Source organism: Globicephala melas, chromosome 11 (assembly GCF_963455315.2).
Source record: "Globicephala melas chromosome 11, mGloMel1.2, whole genome shotgun sequence".
Lineage (NCBI taxonomy): Eukaryota > Metazoa > Chordata > Mammalia > Artiodactyla > Delphinidae > Globicephala > Globicephala melas.
In genome coordinates, this window is record NC_083324.2 from 64,760,559 (window position 1) to 64,777,105 (window position 16,547).

General features: G+C 52.0%; 2 protein-coding genes across 8 annotated transcripts; both read left to right on the forward strand.

Moving 5' to 3' along the window:
* Positions 1 to 978: 978 nt before the first annotated feature.
* Positions 979 to 11,323, forward strand: FANCE (FA complementation group E). 7 transcript variants are annotated; one of them, XR_009565976.1, is made up of 11 exons: positions 979 to 1,526; positions 3,935 to 4,556; positions 5,128 to 5,172; positions 5,498 to 5,566; positions 5,862 to 6,005; positions 6,421 to 6,544; positions 6,770 to 6,848; positions 8,207 to 8,273; positions 8,600 to 8,697; positions 9,512 to 9,637; positions 11,182 to 11,323. XR_009565976.1 is itself a non-coding variant. In XM_030870977.2 (10 exons), the coding sequence occupies exons 1-10, from the start codon at positions 1,279 to 1,281 to the stop codon at positions 11,281 to 11,283; spliced, it is 1,626 nt and encodes a 541-aa protein (XP_030726837.1). In that variant the 5' UTR covers positions 979 to 1,278; the 3' UTR covers positions 11,284 to 11,323. The 7 variants fall into 7 exon arrangements, 4 of the variants coding, with proteins under 4 accessions (XP_030726837.1, XP_060164614.1, XP_030726840.1 ...); XR_004042543.2 differs by lacking the exon at positions 8,600 to 8,697 and having other exon boundaries at positions 8,211 to 8,273; XR_009565977.1 differs by lacking the exon at positions 11,182 to 11,323 and having other exon boundaries at positions 8,211 to 8,273.
* A 1,785-nt stretch (positions 11,324 to 13,108) lies between these two features.
* Positions 13,109 to 15,832, forward strand: RPL10A (ribosomal protein L10a). The gene is made up of 6 exons (XM_030870976.2): positions 13,109 to 13,171; positions 13,519 to 13,593; positions 13,669 to 13,749; positions 14,104 to 14,252; positions 15,174 to 15,346; positions 15,629 to 15,832. The coding sequence occupies exons 1-6, from the start codon at positions 13,167 to 13,169 to the stop codon at positions 15,797 to 15,799; spliced, it is 654 nt and encodes a 217-aa protein (XP_030726836.1). The 5' UTR covers positions 13,109 to 13,166; the 3' UTR covers positions 15,800 to 15,832.
* Positions 15,833 to 16,547: the final 715 nt, after the last annotated feature.

The window sequence follows — 16,547 nt, forward strand, 5'->3', positions numbered from 1 at the left end:
AAATTCCTCTCTATGATGTCAAGGCCTCACAAGATCTGGTCTGGTTACCTCTCCTGTTACTCCCCAGCAAGTGCACTCTTGCCTGACCACCTATTTAAAACTACCTCACTCTATCTCCCTTCCCTGCTATATCCTTGAAAGCACTTATCACAAACAAACATTCTATTGTTTACTTACTTAGTTGTCTGTCTCTCCTCAATTGAGGGTCAGCAACAATGAGGGCAAAGGTAGTTATTTTGTTCCCTGCATCCTGAGCGCTAGGTGCTCAGTAAAGATTTATTGATTGAGTGGATGTGTGCATGGCAGCAGAAGCTGGGAGGATGGAAATACAAGCTGACACCCAAAGGAGGGTTTATGGGGTGCTGTGGGGCTCTTCTCCCCTCTGCCTTTATTCCTATCCTCTGCTATGGTCCCTCCCTTCGCTGAAAGCCTGCCTCCTCCAGCAGATTTCCTTAAACCAAAACCCTGGGAATTGGAGGCACTCTTGGTCCCTTATAAACAACCAGAGCAAGGCCACTTCTTGATCTTAGGGAGGAAGTTTACAGGAATGCCTTTGGCCATATCGATGGCATTAGGTTTTACTGCGACTCCATTCTCGGGTGTATTAGTAGATCGAACATTTCTGGAGAGGACTGAAACCCCAGTGATGCCAGTTGATGGCCTGTGGAAGAGGTGACGTTATGGTAAATTATGATCAAATCCTATGGCAAAGCCCATGATCTATAGGCAACATGGGCGTCAGCTGAAATTAAATGATGCTTGGATCCTGAAGTACAACCAGCAGGATCCCTGATATCCATTCTGTACGCCCGCCCCCTCACTTACTTCAGCGATCGGTGGAGGAAGCAAGGTTAGGGTCAGCCGCAGAGGACCCATCCTCCATCAAGCCCCGCCCCACTCTATCTCTTGCATGACCCCGCCCACTAACCGATTTCCTAGTGGCACCGCCCCCACTCTGGTCCCGCCTCATCAGCAGATCTGCACTCGGCCTTCGCCCCGCCTCCCTACTCCTATCCTACCTGCCCCTTCCGGCCTGCCCTTGCGCCCAGACCCGGCCGCACTTCCCCGTTCCTTTGCTTTCTGACAGATCTAGTTTCGCGCGCTGGCGGGGTGCGAGTCCGAGAGCCTCCCCGAACGCTGAGGAGGGAATGTGGCGCGCGCAGGAAGGGGCCGGCCGCAGCATCAGGGCCGGCGCTGTCGTCCGCCTCCCTTTCCCCAGGCCCCGGAGCTGAGGCCCGAAACCAGAGCTCGGGGCAGAGCGGCTCCCTGGCCCCGGGTATGGAGGCCCCGGAGGCGGCACCCGCTCAGGCTGAGGGCGCGGAGCCGGCGCCCTGGGCGCACCTAGAGGCCCCCGCCCGCCTCCTGCTGCAGACGCTGCAGGCGGGGCCCGACGGGGCGCGGCGCGGCTTGGGGGTGCTGCGGGCTCTGAGCGGCCGCGGAGGGGAGCCCTTCGGCTGGGACCGCGTCTTCGAGGCGCTGTGCCGGGAGGAGCCAGTAGTGGAGGGCCCGGACTGTCGCCTGGAGCTGTAAGTTGTCCGCCCGCGTTCCTCCTGTCCTGCTGGTCGCGGCGGCCGCTGGCGTAGCTCGGGGCGCCGCCCGTCATCCTCCACGGTGGTGTGAGGCAGGGGCTGGCGCTACCTACTTCTCTAGATGAGAAGACCGAGGCACAGAGAGGTGAAATACTTGCCCCGAGAGCGGGTCCCTGCCGCGCGCCCTGTGAGGCGGGGCCTTCGGCAGACCCTCATAGCGTAGGTACTGGTCTTACCTAGACGAAGGACACCTGCCCTCGGTTGGGTGTAAATGAATAATTATGTCAGTGGATTCTAACTAATTTTAATCACACACTTCCATCTCTTACCTCCAGTATAGGTCAAGAGTACACGTGTGTTAAAATACGTACATTGTCAAGTATACATAAATAGAAAATTTTTAAAATTTTATTTTTATTTATTTATGGCTGTGTTGGGTCTTCGTTGCTGCACGCGGACTCTCTCCAGTTTCGGAGAGCAGGGGCTACTCTTCATTGCAGTGCGCGGGCTTCTCATTGCGGTGGCTTCTCGTTGCGGAGCACGGGCTCTAGGTGCGCAGGCTTCAGTAGTTGTGGCATGCAGGCTCAGGAGTTGTGGCGCACGGGCTTAGTTGCTCTGCGGCATGTGGGATCTTCCTGAACCAGGGATGGAATCCGTGTCCCCTGCATTGGCAGGCGGACTCCTAACCACTGCGACACCAGGGAAGTCCCCATAAATAGAAATTTTAAACGTGGTAAATGACAATAAACATCTGATCATGCTGGCTTTATATTATCAGTTTTTCAAAGCATAATATACAGTTTAGGGGAAGATCTCTTACCTTGAGGATGGTGTTCTTGATAATTTTTAGTCTTTTGGGTGACTTTGAACTTTTTCCCCCTCTTTATGTGGCTAAGAATCCCTACTAGGAGCAGAAGTGTCAGCTCTACCATTTTTGAATTAGGTTGTGCTTCCCCTACTGGTAGTCAGTTTCTTTTCTGACATCCTTGTAAGCCATGTGTCCATTTTGTGAGGGTTCGTTTTGTTAAGAAAGATAATACAGCGTCCATAGGTGCACTTAACTATCTAGTTAAGTAAAATACAGAAAGTAACGTAGTGAGGTGCCACCTTCAGCCTCTAGGGGGCTGAAGAGCAGGCCTCCCACTCTCCTTGAATACCCCTCCCTAAGAATTGGGTTGGACACTGGAATATGGAGGGCCAATCCATATTTTAAATATTTGTAATACTTCATTTTTTATGTTTTAGATGAATAGAAATAGAAGTTCTATTATTTTCTTCCCACACTCCATCTTGAATTTCTTTCAATAGAATTTTCTGAATCCGCAAATTGGATGCTCTGGAAATGTTTACCCAATGGTCTGGCTCTTTCTGGACAGAGTAAGGGGAATGGAACGTAACCTGCGGTCCCTGGATAGAACTGTACTGCAGTATAATTGTTTTCTTTTGTAATGCTATGTATTTTATGCATTTAACCCTCTTATTCTGATAAGGGAATCCATGCACAAAAATGGTAAAAGTCCTTGGAGTAGGCTCTTCCCGACTTCTCTACTTCAGTATCCTCCACCACAAATTGACGATCTTTTTAACTTTTACTCTAGTTTTTTCTCTCATTAGTGTTTTTTCTCCACAAAAAAATAAAAGGTTTCGTTCCTCTCTTATATATCCCAAGTGCCTCTGTGTGTGATGCCAAGCAGCCCCACAAAGTCATGTATACAGAGGTGCAGAGGCGTGATGGGTGGTGGGCTAGATGCACTCATGACCTGCTTGCCACTCCAGCAAGCCTCAGGTCACATAGCATCTGCATTCGTGCCTTTGTCACGTTACAGATGGCTACTTTGCTCTGTCCACAGCAGTCTTGCTGATCTGTGAAACTTATTCTCAGAGATTTAATTCAGTCAATAAATGTGCACCAAGTGCCTGCTTTAGGCTGGTGTTGTGCTGGATACTGGGACACAGAGGAAAGAGACACTGCTTCTGCCTCTCAGGAACTCAGTTCAGTGAAAGGAACATCAGAGCTGGACAGATGTGACCCTGTGAGTTCCAGGGGACTGCGAAGGGGAGCACAGGTCTGCAGGCTAAGCGTTGCTCAGTATTCTGGAGTATTATTTTTACGTAAAGTTTGGGAAAGGGCTTCTTTTTCTTTTTTACATAAAACAAGCATGGATCTATTATAGGGTAGGCTTCAACGTGAATTTCTGAGCTGAAATAGGAGATGTCAAAGAGCAGGGCCTAGTGTAGTGTAGAATAGATGCCCACTTGTTGAATGACTTCCATGCCGACTCGCAGGTACTGCCCACCAGCGCCCCCGTCTGTCCGGTGCCATCTAGCCTCTAGCGCTACCCAGTCTGCCCTATGTTCCTTTCAGCAAGACACTCTTAACTGCTTGTTCTCCCTCTGCTACCCAGGAAACCACTGCTGCTGCGATTGCCCCCGTTATGCCAGAGGAACCTGATGTCCCTACTGATGGCTGTTTGGCCGTCGCTGCCCGAAAGCAGTCTCCACCCTGTGCTGCAGATTGTGCAGCAGGATCCAAGCCCCGACCCTGATCCCTGGCTCCGGGCCCTTGGGGAATTTCTGCGAAGGGATCTGGGTGTTGGGATCTCCACTGAGGGAGTGTCCCCACTGTCTAAAAGGTGCCAGAGACAGCTCCGAGGCCTGTGTAGGCAGCTGGGCCAAGGGGGCAGGAAGTTGAAGTTGCCCCAGGCTCCAGAACCCGAAGGGACAGAACAGGAGGAGGACAAGGACTCCCAGCGGCCTGGGAAACGCAGAAAGGAAGCGGAGGAAGAGCCTGCCAGTCCTGAGGGGGAGAGGGCCCCCAAAAGGCTCCGGTGGTTGGAAAAGGAAGAAGAAGAAAGTCATGAGGAAAACAGACCTGAACATGAATCTTTGGAATCCCTGGCCAATGGAGGAGGTGCATCGTCCATTAAGAACCAGCCTGTTTTGGGGGCTAAGCCCAGTGAGGCTGGTCAGAGTCTAGAGGATGCTAAGGGCCTACCTGAGAGTTTGGAGTTGCCCAGAGCTATCCAGGTACTAGGGTGAGGAGGCTGCTTTCGAATGATTCTTCAGGAATGGGGGGGTTAAGCCGGTTGGGATACTGTGTCCCACCTCGGATGACTGTAGTCCGTGGAGCAAGGGGAAGGAGGTGGGGTTGAGGGAATGTAGTTTCTGCTCCACAGATTCTACAGAGGAGGGGGTGGGGATAGGAGTTACTGGAGGTGGGAGCCCTTGACCTAATGATCAATAGTGTGAGGTTAAGGGTACCATGGAAGAGGAAAGGCTCTGGAGCTACCCCTGCCACCCATCTTATGGGAATGGGGGAATCATACCAGCATCCAGCCTGTCCTCCCAGCCCAAGGCCTGGGTCTGCCCCCATTAGGATGTATGCAGAGAAGACAAGTCTGTTCAGTTGGGTTTACATAGGTCTTGTCTAGTTTGAGTTCTTTAAGCACTTTGCAAGGTTTACGTTCTGGCTCTCTTGAGTCATCTTTGCCCGCTAGTGCCCACTGACCTGGGGCCTTCTCAGAGAGGGGGCTGGGTCTGGGTTGGGGGCCATGCTGCGTGGGTGGGGACATGGCAGTGACTGGGCTCTCCTCTGCAGGAACAAGTTCCCAGGCTGCAGCAGCTGCTCAAGACCCTCGGGAAGGTGACTGGCCCTACTCTGCTACCCATAACCCTTCTTCCGCCCCCTGCCTGGACCCCAGCTGTGCCCAGGGAAGCCCCAGTGCAGTGAGGCACAGGCTGTTTGGGTGAGGGGGTTGGAATGAAGGTCTGAGGACAGTCCCTGCAAAGGCTTTTCTTGGTCCAAGTATGTTGTCTAACCTGAGACAGGTTCTAATTCCAGGCAAGTTCCTCTCTTCTAGTAGCACCTTCTGGGGTCCTTAGCCATCCACTCTGCCAATTGAAGGGGTGGCCTCAGTGACTTGTCACTGAGGGCTCTGCAGGTCCTAACATGGGATTTGCCTTCCCAGGGGTTGGAAGGGCTGGAGGGCACCCCACCAGTTGAGCTGCAGCTTCTCCACGAATGCAGTCCTGGCCAGGTGAGTCCAGAAAAACCGCCTGGCCCTGAGGACACGGTCCCTCTCCATTTAAATTTGTGTTTCCCTGCCTCATGTAGGAATTTGGGGAGGGGATTTTGTTGGGTTTTTTGGTCTCAGGGGCAGGGGTGACCCTCAGTGGTTTCTTTTAGCCCTTGGTTCCTCCCCGTAGGGCAGCTCTCCCCACCTTACCTTACCCTGGAGTGTCCTGGCCCCGCCCCTTCTGCTGCCCGGTTGGATTGAGACAGCCCAGCAGAGACAGGCTGAGTGTCCCGGTGTCCTCCCTCCTCCTTGGCAGGTGGACCTGGTGTGTGCCCAGCTGCAGCTCCCACAGCTCTCGGACACAGGTCTCCTGCAGCTCTGCACCTGGCTGCTGGCCCTTTCACCAGACCTCAGCCTCAGCAATGCTACTGTGCTGACCAGGAGCCTCTTCCTTGGACGGGTAGGTGCGCTGGGATACACATGGAGTGCCAGAGACAGTGAGTGAGACAGTCTGAACCCTCAGTAGGGTGGGAGAGGGGGTCCCCAGCCTTGCATGCATCTGCTTGTCTGGGGAGCCTGGGGCAAGGGAAGGGCATAACCCCCTAGGCCATCTACCCACCTGGCATCTAACTCCTCCCTCTTGGGCCCCAGATCCTTAGAGAAGTGGAAGGGATTTGGGGTTTGGGATCAGGGATTTGGGAGCTGGGGAAGGGAGCTATGTGTCCTTTCCAATGAGTGGATCCATGTGAGTCCTAGATAAAAGAACTTCTTTTTTCTCTGTACTGTAATGTGTGAGCCTCTGAAATACGTGTTCAATAAACACTGATAGGAAGGAAGAAGAAAGAAATTAATATTTTCTTCCCCGTTGGCTGTAGATTCTCTCCCTGACTTCCTCAGCCTCCCGCTTGCTCACAACTGCCCTGACCTCCTTCTGTACTAAGTACACCTACGCCGTCTGCAGAGCCCTCCTTGGCCCTGTGCTCCAAGCCCCAGGAATAGGTAATTCTGGAATGGGCCCCAGGCCTGGTAGCTCTTCCCTGTCTGTTCCCAGCACCCTTCACCCCCCGGGTGGCCCTGGCAGGAGCTGAGTTTTCAATAAATGAAGATACCTGTTGCTTCCCTGACGATGCCACCTGTAAAGGGCCAGGCATTTTGTTCCCTGCTAGCCCCATTCTCTCCTGCCAGCTGCTCCCAGACTTTTCCCCTCTGCTGTCGCCCACCCAGGTCCAGCTCAAACAGAGTTACTGTGTTGCCTTACAAAGGACGAGGCCCTGGAGCCGGACATGCAGGCTCTAATGCTGGGGTGAGTGTACAAGCTCCACGCTGGCCCCACCCGCACCTCCTCCCTCTGGCCAAACCTGCTCTTGGCATTCTGGACTTGGAGCCGGCTGGGTACCAGGCCCCGTGCCTGAAATACAGGCAGTGGCACAGCCATTGCCCCCTCTCGCTGTCCTGAGCCTGGCTTGTGCCTTCCCACCTGTGGGCCCCTGTTAGTTGCCATCCCATGCACCTTCCCAAGCCCAGGGTTTCAGTCTTCTGTGCCAGGTGCCCCCGGGAATGCAAAGAGGCTGGCACTCCTGCTCTTGAGTTCTTGGCGTAGTTGGAACATGGCGTAGTGGTTCAGAGCACTGGCTCTGGAGTCAGACAGACATGGTTGCAGGTCTCAACCTTGCCTTTTATTTAAATGTGTGAGTTTTAAACAGGTTATTGCATCTCTCTGAGCCTGTTTCCATGTATGAACTCTGTAGAGTTTTTCTAGATAATAACTGTGATAACGCATATCATGGCCTCGGCACAGTGTTTGGCACCTAGTGAGTGCTCAAATGTTGTTATTAAATTGGTGTTAAATTTAGGTATCAAAATTGGGGAGTCAAGATACAGACATGTAGAAATAATGAGTAGGTGAGATCTCATTGGACACTAACGTGAAATATGAAATGCTAAGTATAACATGAGAAGGGGACAGTCGCAAAAATACTACCAGCCGCCAGTTGTTGAGCACTTTCTCTGCGCTTTAGATTTATTACTTCATTAGTCTTCATGCAATCCTGTGAGGTAAGTGCTGTGGCCGCCTTAGAGATGGAAAAACTGAAGCTCAGAGAGGTTGAGGGAGGTGGCCAAAGGTCACACAGCCAGCAAGTGCAAAAGCCTGGGATCAAACCCAAGTCTGTGCACCCAAGAAGCCACACCGTTTCCATGTGACATCCTGCTTTTCCAAACAAGCTGAGGACAGTAGGTGCAGCTGGAGTGGACCTCACCGTGGGCTGGGTTCCGCAGGGAGGTTTCGCCTTCTCTAGGAAGCCTCCTGTGTGTCATCTCACCCATCATCATCCTCCTCTTCCCTGGGTCGTCCTCCGCTTTCAAACTCAGGAGGCACTGTCAACTCCTGGTTATTTTCCAGGGGACCTTTGTACCTCTCACTGCCAAATCCTTCGTGTCAGGTCCCGGGGGTCTTGGGCTGTGGCCTTCCCAGCACTGAGTATGGGCTCTGCAGCAGTGGCTGCTAGATGGCCACCAGCATCGGGGGGCTCTGACTACTTCCTCTGTTGGCTGGAGATCTTGGCTGTCCCCAGGGCCTTGCCCTGCCTTGGGGTAGGAGCAGTAGATATTCAGGCTCAGGTGGGAGGCTGAGCTTTCCTCACTGGGGCCTGTGCCTTGCAGACAGATCTTGGAGCTGCCCTGGAAGGAAGAGACTTTCTTGGTGTTGCAGTCACTCCTGGAGCGGCAGGTGAGCAGGCTGCCTTGGGGAAGAGTGGACAAAGAAGTGCTGTAGTGCTGTGGCTGGGTGTGCAGCTCCTGGGTGTCTGACCCCTTCAGTGATGGAGGGGCAAGCAGGATGACTGCCCTCCGGCAGGGTGCCCGTGACAGTGGGAGGGTCCAGGGGCTTGAAAGGCCAGTAGCAGAGAGCTGACTGCATGGTGAATCCCAGCTCTACCTCTTAGTAGCTGTGTGGCCTTGGGGAGGGATTTTTTGATGTGTGTGTGTAAATTTAATTTATTTTTAAATTTAATTAATTTATTTTTTGGCCGCACTGCATGGCATGCGGGATCCTAGTTCCCCGACCAGGGATTGAACCCGTGCCCCCTGAAGTGGAAGCGTGGAGTCCTAACCAGTGGACTGCCAGGGACAGTGCCTAATTTATTTTTGAATAGGTAATAGATTCATATGTTCACAATTTTGAACGCTTAAAAGGATATAGTGAAAAAATTTTCCCCAGCCACCGAGATTCCCCTCCGCAGGGCTAATCAGTGTTACTAGTTGCAGGGGAACCCTTCCAGAGATGCTGTCTATATACAAGGACACATGGTGAAATTTACTTTTCCCCTGCCTTTTACATAGATGGTAACACACCAAGCTCAGTGCTCTGCACTTTGCTTTTTTCATCTAACAGTACATTTCGGCAGTTTTTCCATATATCAGTACCTAAAATTCTGCCTCATTTGTTTATAATGTAGGTAGTTGACTTAACCTCTTTATGCCTCAGTTTCCTCATCTGCAAAAGGGGAGTGATGATAGCACCTACCACATAAAACTGGGGTGAGGTTTAAATGGTATAATTGGTGTAACATGCTCAGAGTGGTACCTAACGCATAATAAGTGTTTATTAAATTGTGACTATGAAGATCTGTTGTTATTATACTGCCAGTGCCCCCTTGGGACCTCACTCCTTTATATCTTCAACCACTAAGCCAGGCGAGGGATCCTTGTCCCCCATCTCCTAATCTGAGCCTGTGCAACAGTGGCCACCATTTTTTGAGACCTGTGTGCTAGGCTTTATGTGCATAATCTCATTTAATCCTTTTCACAGTCTTCAGAGTTTGACATCATGAGCCCCATTTTATAGATGTGGAAACTGAGTCTCAGTTAAGTGACCTGCACAGGGTCACCTGGTTAGGAAGTGATGGAGTTGGGAGTTGAATCCAGGGTCCTTTCTTGTGCTACTGTCTGATCTCCTAATGTGTGCAGGTGGAGATGCCCTCTGAGAAGTTCAGTGTGTTGATGGAGAAACTCTGTAAAGAGGGGCCAGCAGCCACCACGTCCATGGCCTATGCCAAGCTCATGCTGACAGTGGTAACCAAGTATCGGGCCAATGTGAGTATTGGTAGGGCCATGAGGGCTGCTCCTGCTGCTCTGAGCCTGCCACGAGGGTATATGTTTGTCAGGGAGAAAACCCTGAGTGTTAGCCTTGGAAACCACAAGTTCAAGCCCAAGACAGGGGAGTGAGACTGCTTAGGAGTTCATTCATCCAGCCAACACTGCTGTGGGCCAGATGCTATCTGGGGCATTAAGGAATCAACAGTGACCATATCACAGTTTCTGTCCTGGACTTGACCCTCTCCCCCAGTTAGTGAGAGGGGAGAGAGATGATAACTGGCTCATTGTAATATCTGGTAGGAGCCAGGTGAAAGGTATGCACAGGGCATTTGATGACAGAGGAAAAGGGGGCAACTAAACCTTGTTTGTGATTGGGAGTTGGGACAGGCTTCCTGACTCTTACAGGGTGAGTGGTAGTCAAGGGCGGAGATGAAGGAAAGGGCATTCCAGGCAAAAGAAACGGTGTAAGCACTCAATGTCCCAGGGGATCTGCAGGTACATCATTGTAGCTGAGGCCTAAAATCCCAAGAGTAGATGGCTGTAGGGGATGAAGTTAGAGAGCTAAAATACTGAGAGCTGATACTTGTAGCCCCTCCTATGTTCCAGGCATCGTTCTAAACCCTTTGCATATGTTAACTCACTAGTTTATTCCAGGTGTTAGTCCTATGAGAAGATACTATTATTAGCTCCATTTTATAGGTGAGGAAATTGAGACACAGGTTAAAGTAATTTGCCCGAGGTCACATTGCCAAGTCATGGTAGCATCTAATGGAGGGCCCTGTAGGTTATGGTGAGGAGCTTGGACTTTATCTTGAAGACCAGGTCTTCTCTTGGCTCTTAACCCTTTTCTTGGGATCACAGGCCTATGTGATGATTTGGTGAAAGGCATACATCCTCCCAGAAAAATGGAAATATGAATACACATCTTATGCACAATTTCAAGAAGCTCCTGGATCCTCTGAAGACCCTCTGTAGATCCTGGAAGGACCTGCAATATGAGGCATCAGAGGTTATCTCAGGGCCTTCAGCTGGAGTGACCTGATTAGATTTGTATTCTGTAGAGAAACCTCTGGCCTTGGCAAGGAGTGGGGATTGGAGAGTGAAGGTACAGGGCAGAGATGGGTCAGAGGTTGCAGCAACAGGTCAGGGAAGAAAGAGTGGCCCAGAAGGAATGTGGCAGCCACAGTGGAGTGTCTCTGAACCTCAGTTTCCTCATCTGTAAAATGGGAGGATTGTGAGGATTAAATGAAGTCATGCATATAAAGTGCTGCCCCATAGTAAGCACCTAATAATTGTCAACCATTCTTAATATGGCTGACATAGTACGTTGTGCAGTTAGTATTTGACCCCAGGTCTACCTGAATCCAAACACCTTGCTTAACCATGGTGAGATAATGAGGATAGATTGCTCAGGGAGTCATCTCCTCCTATTGTCCTTGTGTCCTGGATTTCTCTCTTCTAACTAAACAGAGCCCAGGGGCAGAGGGGAGATGGGAGGGATCAGCTGCTGGAGTCCAGACATGATTCTTCCTTCTCTCCAGATCAGTGAGCCCCAGAGGCTGGGCCTGGCTGCAGTTCTGGAGCTCAATACCACTTTCCTGAAGAAGTCCCTGCAGGCTGCCCTGAGACAGCTGGCCCCCTGACCATCCACCAAGGGACCACCCTCCCGGACCTCCCTCATCAGATTCCCGAAGGACACTTCTGCCCTGAGCACCTCATCCTGCCCCTTGCCTGGGGGTCAGGGCTGAGCCTGGCCATCCCAGGGGTCAACTGTCTCCCTGCTCTAGGCTGCAGAGAGGCCATCTGGGCCTCCCAGCCAGCAGGAAGGGTCTGGGGCTAAGGGGGCTGGGTGAGTTGTATTACCAAGAGCTGCTGAGCCTGGGCTGCCTCCTTGTCATTTCTACCTCAGGCTGTGGGGACAGACACTTTAAGATAGGCATCAGACTTCCTTGATGGTCCAGCGGTTAAGACTCTGCACTTCCATTGCAGGGGACGAGGGTTGGATCCCTGGTTGGGGGAGTTCCGCATGCCGTGAGATGTGGCCAAAATATAATAATAAATAAAATAGGAGTTAAGATAGGCCTCAGTAGGGTCAAAGCAGACCCAGAGTGGACGACAGTGATGCTCCAGGAGCCCCGGGAGATCTGTATGTTTAGCACAGATCTCTCGTGCTCAAGTGTATGTTATGATCCTCTGTGTTGTTTCTGACTTAAATAATAATTTATCAGTGGTATTTCATAAAAAGCAGGAAGTTCAGTAATGTTTTATTAGAAGCAGTGCCTGCCTTCCTACTAACTCTGGGTGTTTGCTGAAAACACATACCACGCCATCCCCACCCTGCTCAGTGACAGGGGCATCTTTTTCCAAGGGAAATGTTCGGTGAGGGGAAGGTGGTAGAGTTCTGTGGGCCAGATCATGTATGATACCACCCACCCCAGCCCTATCAGAGCTGTTGAGTACATGGGTGGGCTGTGCATCCTGCACTGCGGAGGGGGGCTTGAGGGTGAGAGTAACTCAGCCTGGAGTTGGGGAAGACTTTTGGGCAGATGATGGCTTTTGAGGAGGGATCTGAAGGGCTCCTGGGATTACTGTGAGCAGAGAACAGGATGAGGCCTATTGGACAGGAAAGACAGAAAGGGTGTGCAATACTGTGGGCTTGTGTGTTCTACAACTATATTCCCACAGCACTTAGCTAGGCGCCTTGTTCATAGTAAACACTTAACCTGGGGACTTCCTTGGTGGTCCAGTGGGAAAGACTCAGCGCTCCGAATGCAGAGGGCCTGGGTTCGATCCCTGGGCAGGGAACTAGATCCCACATGCATGCTGCAACTAAGAGTTCGCATGCCGCAAATAAGATCACACATGCTGCAACTAAACATGCCACAATGAAGATCCAGCACAGCCAAAATAAATATTTAAAAAACAAACAAACAAAAAGACACAACCTGGAGATGTTACTGAGTCAACTATCAGGTGAAAGTTCATCACAGAACCTTACCCGCTCCTCCCCACCGCAGGCTCTGAGGCGCCGGGAAGAGAACTCGACATTTCCCTTCCCACAACTTCCTCAGAAGCCGCGAGCCCCCGTTAGAACAAGATGATGAGGGAGAGAGGTCAGGAGCAAAGCCTGCTTTTGAGAAGTGAAGCAGGTGCTAAGGTCAGGAGGAAGCGTGGAGGTTTAAGGGACAAACATGTCGGAATTGCACGCTCTCAGCGGCCGACACGGGGCGGCGCCCAGGAGTGTGACTACTGCAGCTCACCGCCCTGGGCCCAGCCTCTTCCCTAAGGGCCTGGGCAGCTGCTGGTGGCAACGGGCGCCCGGGACCGCCGCAGCTCTGTGGTCTCCGCGTAGGTCTAGCAGTGCAACACGCGGCTGCCGCGGCGCCCCACCCCCGGCACTGAGCGACCCGACTGCTCTCAAGGGGGAAGCCGCGGGAACAAGGCATCTCTCGCGATAACCAGGTCCTATTTGAGCGCGTGCGCGAACTGAGTTGTCCCTTTTCCGGTTATCGCGGCGGCAGGAGCTATGAGGTTAGTGGCGCTTCGAGTGATATCCGTACTCATCCGCGCCTCCGGGCGCTCCCGTGGGGAGGGAGACACTACGGGCGGAATCGGGGGTCCTTGCTTATGCTTCGTAGCGGGGCATTTTTGCCAGGCTTCGGCCTACGGGCCTGGCGTTGGAGTTCGCGTGCCAAGGCCGGCCGCCAGTAGGGCCCCTCTTCCCCGGGGTTTGCATCTGGTCCAGAGTGCCTCACTTGGCGTCCGGAATACCCGGGGAGTATTCCGTGGACCATCCCCGAGCCTGAGCCTTCTGACACTCCAACGGATTGGTCCACTGCTCGCTGGTCCTGATCGCTCGTCTTGTTTCCTTCTTGCAGCAGCAAAGTCTCCCGAGACACCCTCTATGAGGCAGTGCGGGAAGTCCTGCACGGGAACCAGCGCAAGCGCCGGAAGTAAGCGCGGACTTCCGCGGAGGGCAGCTTTGGGAAGCCGCGGATGGTCCGTTAACTTTGTTACGCTTTTTTAAGGTTTTTGGAGACGGTGGAGCTTCAGATAAGCCTGAAGAACTATGACCCTCAGAAGGACAAACGCTTCTCGGGCACCGTCAGGTTGGCACCGTTCTAATCCCACCCAGCCCTCAGTGTCCCCATGCCTGTCTCCTCCCTTCAGGCTCCTGTTGAGCCCGAGGCGGCCAGGCACGTGTGGCACTGAAGTGCTCGGGTAGTGCAGACCCCCTGCTCCGGGCAGGCGTGGCTGGACGGACCCCCACCCTGGGTCTTAAAACAAGAGGGGAGGCGTGGGGAGGCCTTGGCTGAGCCCGCCGGCTAGTTTGAGAAGCCAAACTAGCTGTTGGTGAATGCGGACGCTCTGGGTAAGGCTCAGTACTGCAGCGGTCCCAGACCCCTTCACCTGCCCTTGGGACCTGGGGCTGGGTGTGACCTATACTGTTCCCCAAAATGCAGGCTTAAGTCCACTCCCCGCCCCAAGTTTTCCGTGTGTGTTCTGGGGGACCAGCAGCATTGTGATGAGGCCAAGGCTGTGGATATCCCCCACATGGACATCGAGGCCCTGAAGAAACTCAACAAGAATAAGAAACTGGTCAAGAAGCTGGGTGAGTGTGCCTGGTGTGGTTCTTCCCCGGCCACCCACCCATCATGGTGTGGTTTTGTATGTGGGGTAGGGTGGAGGCAGTTCTCACTGGAGTGGTAGAACAGGAGTATTTCTGCCACTTGGATTTTAAAGTGATGGTGGGGTAGAGTCAGGACAGAAAGGATCTGCTGTGGTTGGTTAACTTGACTGGTATTTTTTAGCCACGTGAAAATTCTATTTTGCTTTGAGAATTGGATTTAATAGAGGAAGAAAGCCAGGCAGTGGTTCTTTTCTAAGCAAGCGAGAACTGTCACATTGATAGGTCAGGTGTTGGTACATTCTGAATTGAAATTTCTACTTAAAACTTCCATATTTCATTTTAACCTTTAGGTTAAAATGTGATTTGAGCATTTTACAGATAAACAGGTAACCCAGTTGTGTAGCTAAAAAGGCAGGATTTGAAACCAGGCAGACTTAACTAGCGTGAGCATTTTCATTGCAAGATGGATTGTGAGTCAGCCTGGACTTCTACCGGGTTTCATGTGAATGTTGGGCCAGTAAAAGTCCAGAGGATGGAGATAATACTGGAATGGGGAGAGGATTAAAAAGACTCGGTAGCTGGGCTTCCCTGGTGGCGCAGTGGTTGAGAGTCCGCCTGCCGATGCAGGGGACACGGGTTCGTGCCCCAGTCCGGGAAGATCCCACGTGCCGCGGAGCGGCTGGGCCCGTGAGCCATGGCCGCTGAGCCTGCGCGTCCGGAGCCTGTGCTCTGCAACGGGAGAGGCCACAACAGTGAGAGGCCCGCGTACCGCAAAAAAAAAAAAGACTCGGTAGCTGGGGAAGGGGTAGATTGCTGGTTAGAGGCCACTTCTGCGGCTGTCTCATAGCCCTGTTTAGAGGTGTCTTCAGGGGCCAGGTCCTAACGGCTTCCTCTCTTTACCAGCCAAGAAGTATGATGCCTTTTTGGCTTCAGAGTCTCTGATCAAGCAGATCCCACGAATCCTGGGCCCAGGCCTGAATAAGGCCGGCAAGTTCCCTTCCTTGCTGACCCACAATGAGAACATGGTGGCCAAAGTTGATGAAGTGAAGTCCACAATCAAGTTCCAGATGAAGAAGGTGAGAAGGTCTAGCCAGTTGCATAGGTTGAACAGTGGTGAAGTTGACCCACGTTCTCCAAGTGGGAGCTCTGGTTTGCATTTCTGTGGATACTTAGGACTTGTGACAGTCACCTAACAGGATTGAAGCTTTTCAAATAACTCTGGTCTTGGTCTGGGGCCAGAGCACTGCTCATTAGGTCACTGGAGGTCATAGGGATGGGCCATCTGGCTTGTAGACGGGCCCACTCCACATTTTCTTGAATCTAGCCACCAACCTGATTTGACCTTCCTCTCCCCACAGGTGCTGTGTCTGGCAGTGGCTGTTGGCCACGTGAAAATGACAGATGATGAGCTTGTGTACAACATCCACTTAGCTGTCAACTTCCTGGTGTCGTTGCTCAAGAAAAATTGGCAGAACGTTCGGGCTTTGTACATTAAGAGCACCATGGGCAAGCCCCAGCGCCTGTACTAAGGCACAGCTTAATAAACCATATTCCCACCATTACCACCGTCTCCTGTGGCTTTGGGACTGATGAGCCAGTGATGGGTAGTCATTTACTGCAGACAAGGCAGGGCATTCTTTCTGCCCTCAGAAACATGGAGTCTTATTAAGATCTCCTGGATACTAATAGGGCTGCTAATCAGGGCTGAAGTTTTTCAAATAACCCTGAGAAGAGCAGATCGGGGCCATTAGCCTAGCCTGTACTGCTGCTGCCTGTTACTAGTGGAAAGTGGGGCGTTAGAACCTTCACATGGAGGACACTGACTTGGCCTTTCCTTGGCAGCATGCCTAACCTATGGCCGGTATGCCAGCAGTTCTTAACATGGGCTTTTTGTTTGGAGGGCTTTTTGATCCCTTGAAATCATTTGGGGTCTTGGTCTGCAGGAATCCCCAAGTAGTTACAAATGGAGATTGGGGTTTGGTGAGCCTGGGATTGGCTTCCTAGATGCTTCTGATTAGAGTGGTCCACATACCCTGAGAAACTGGTCTAGTATTTGCTTTCTTGACGCACAAATTGAGTACCCTTATGTTTGGGGGTAGTGATTTACTAGGTAAGATATTTAGGAAGAAAAATGAGAAGACCTGATAATACTCTGATCTAGGGACCCTGTTGTCTAGGGGAGTTTGGTAAATGGGTGGAATCTGCCTGTGGAAACTTCTAGGCCCCCTCCCTGGCCTGAGGAACTTCCTGTTGCCGTTCTTGCCTCCAGCACCCAGC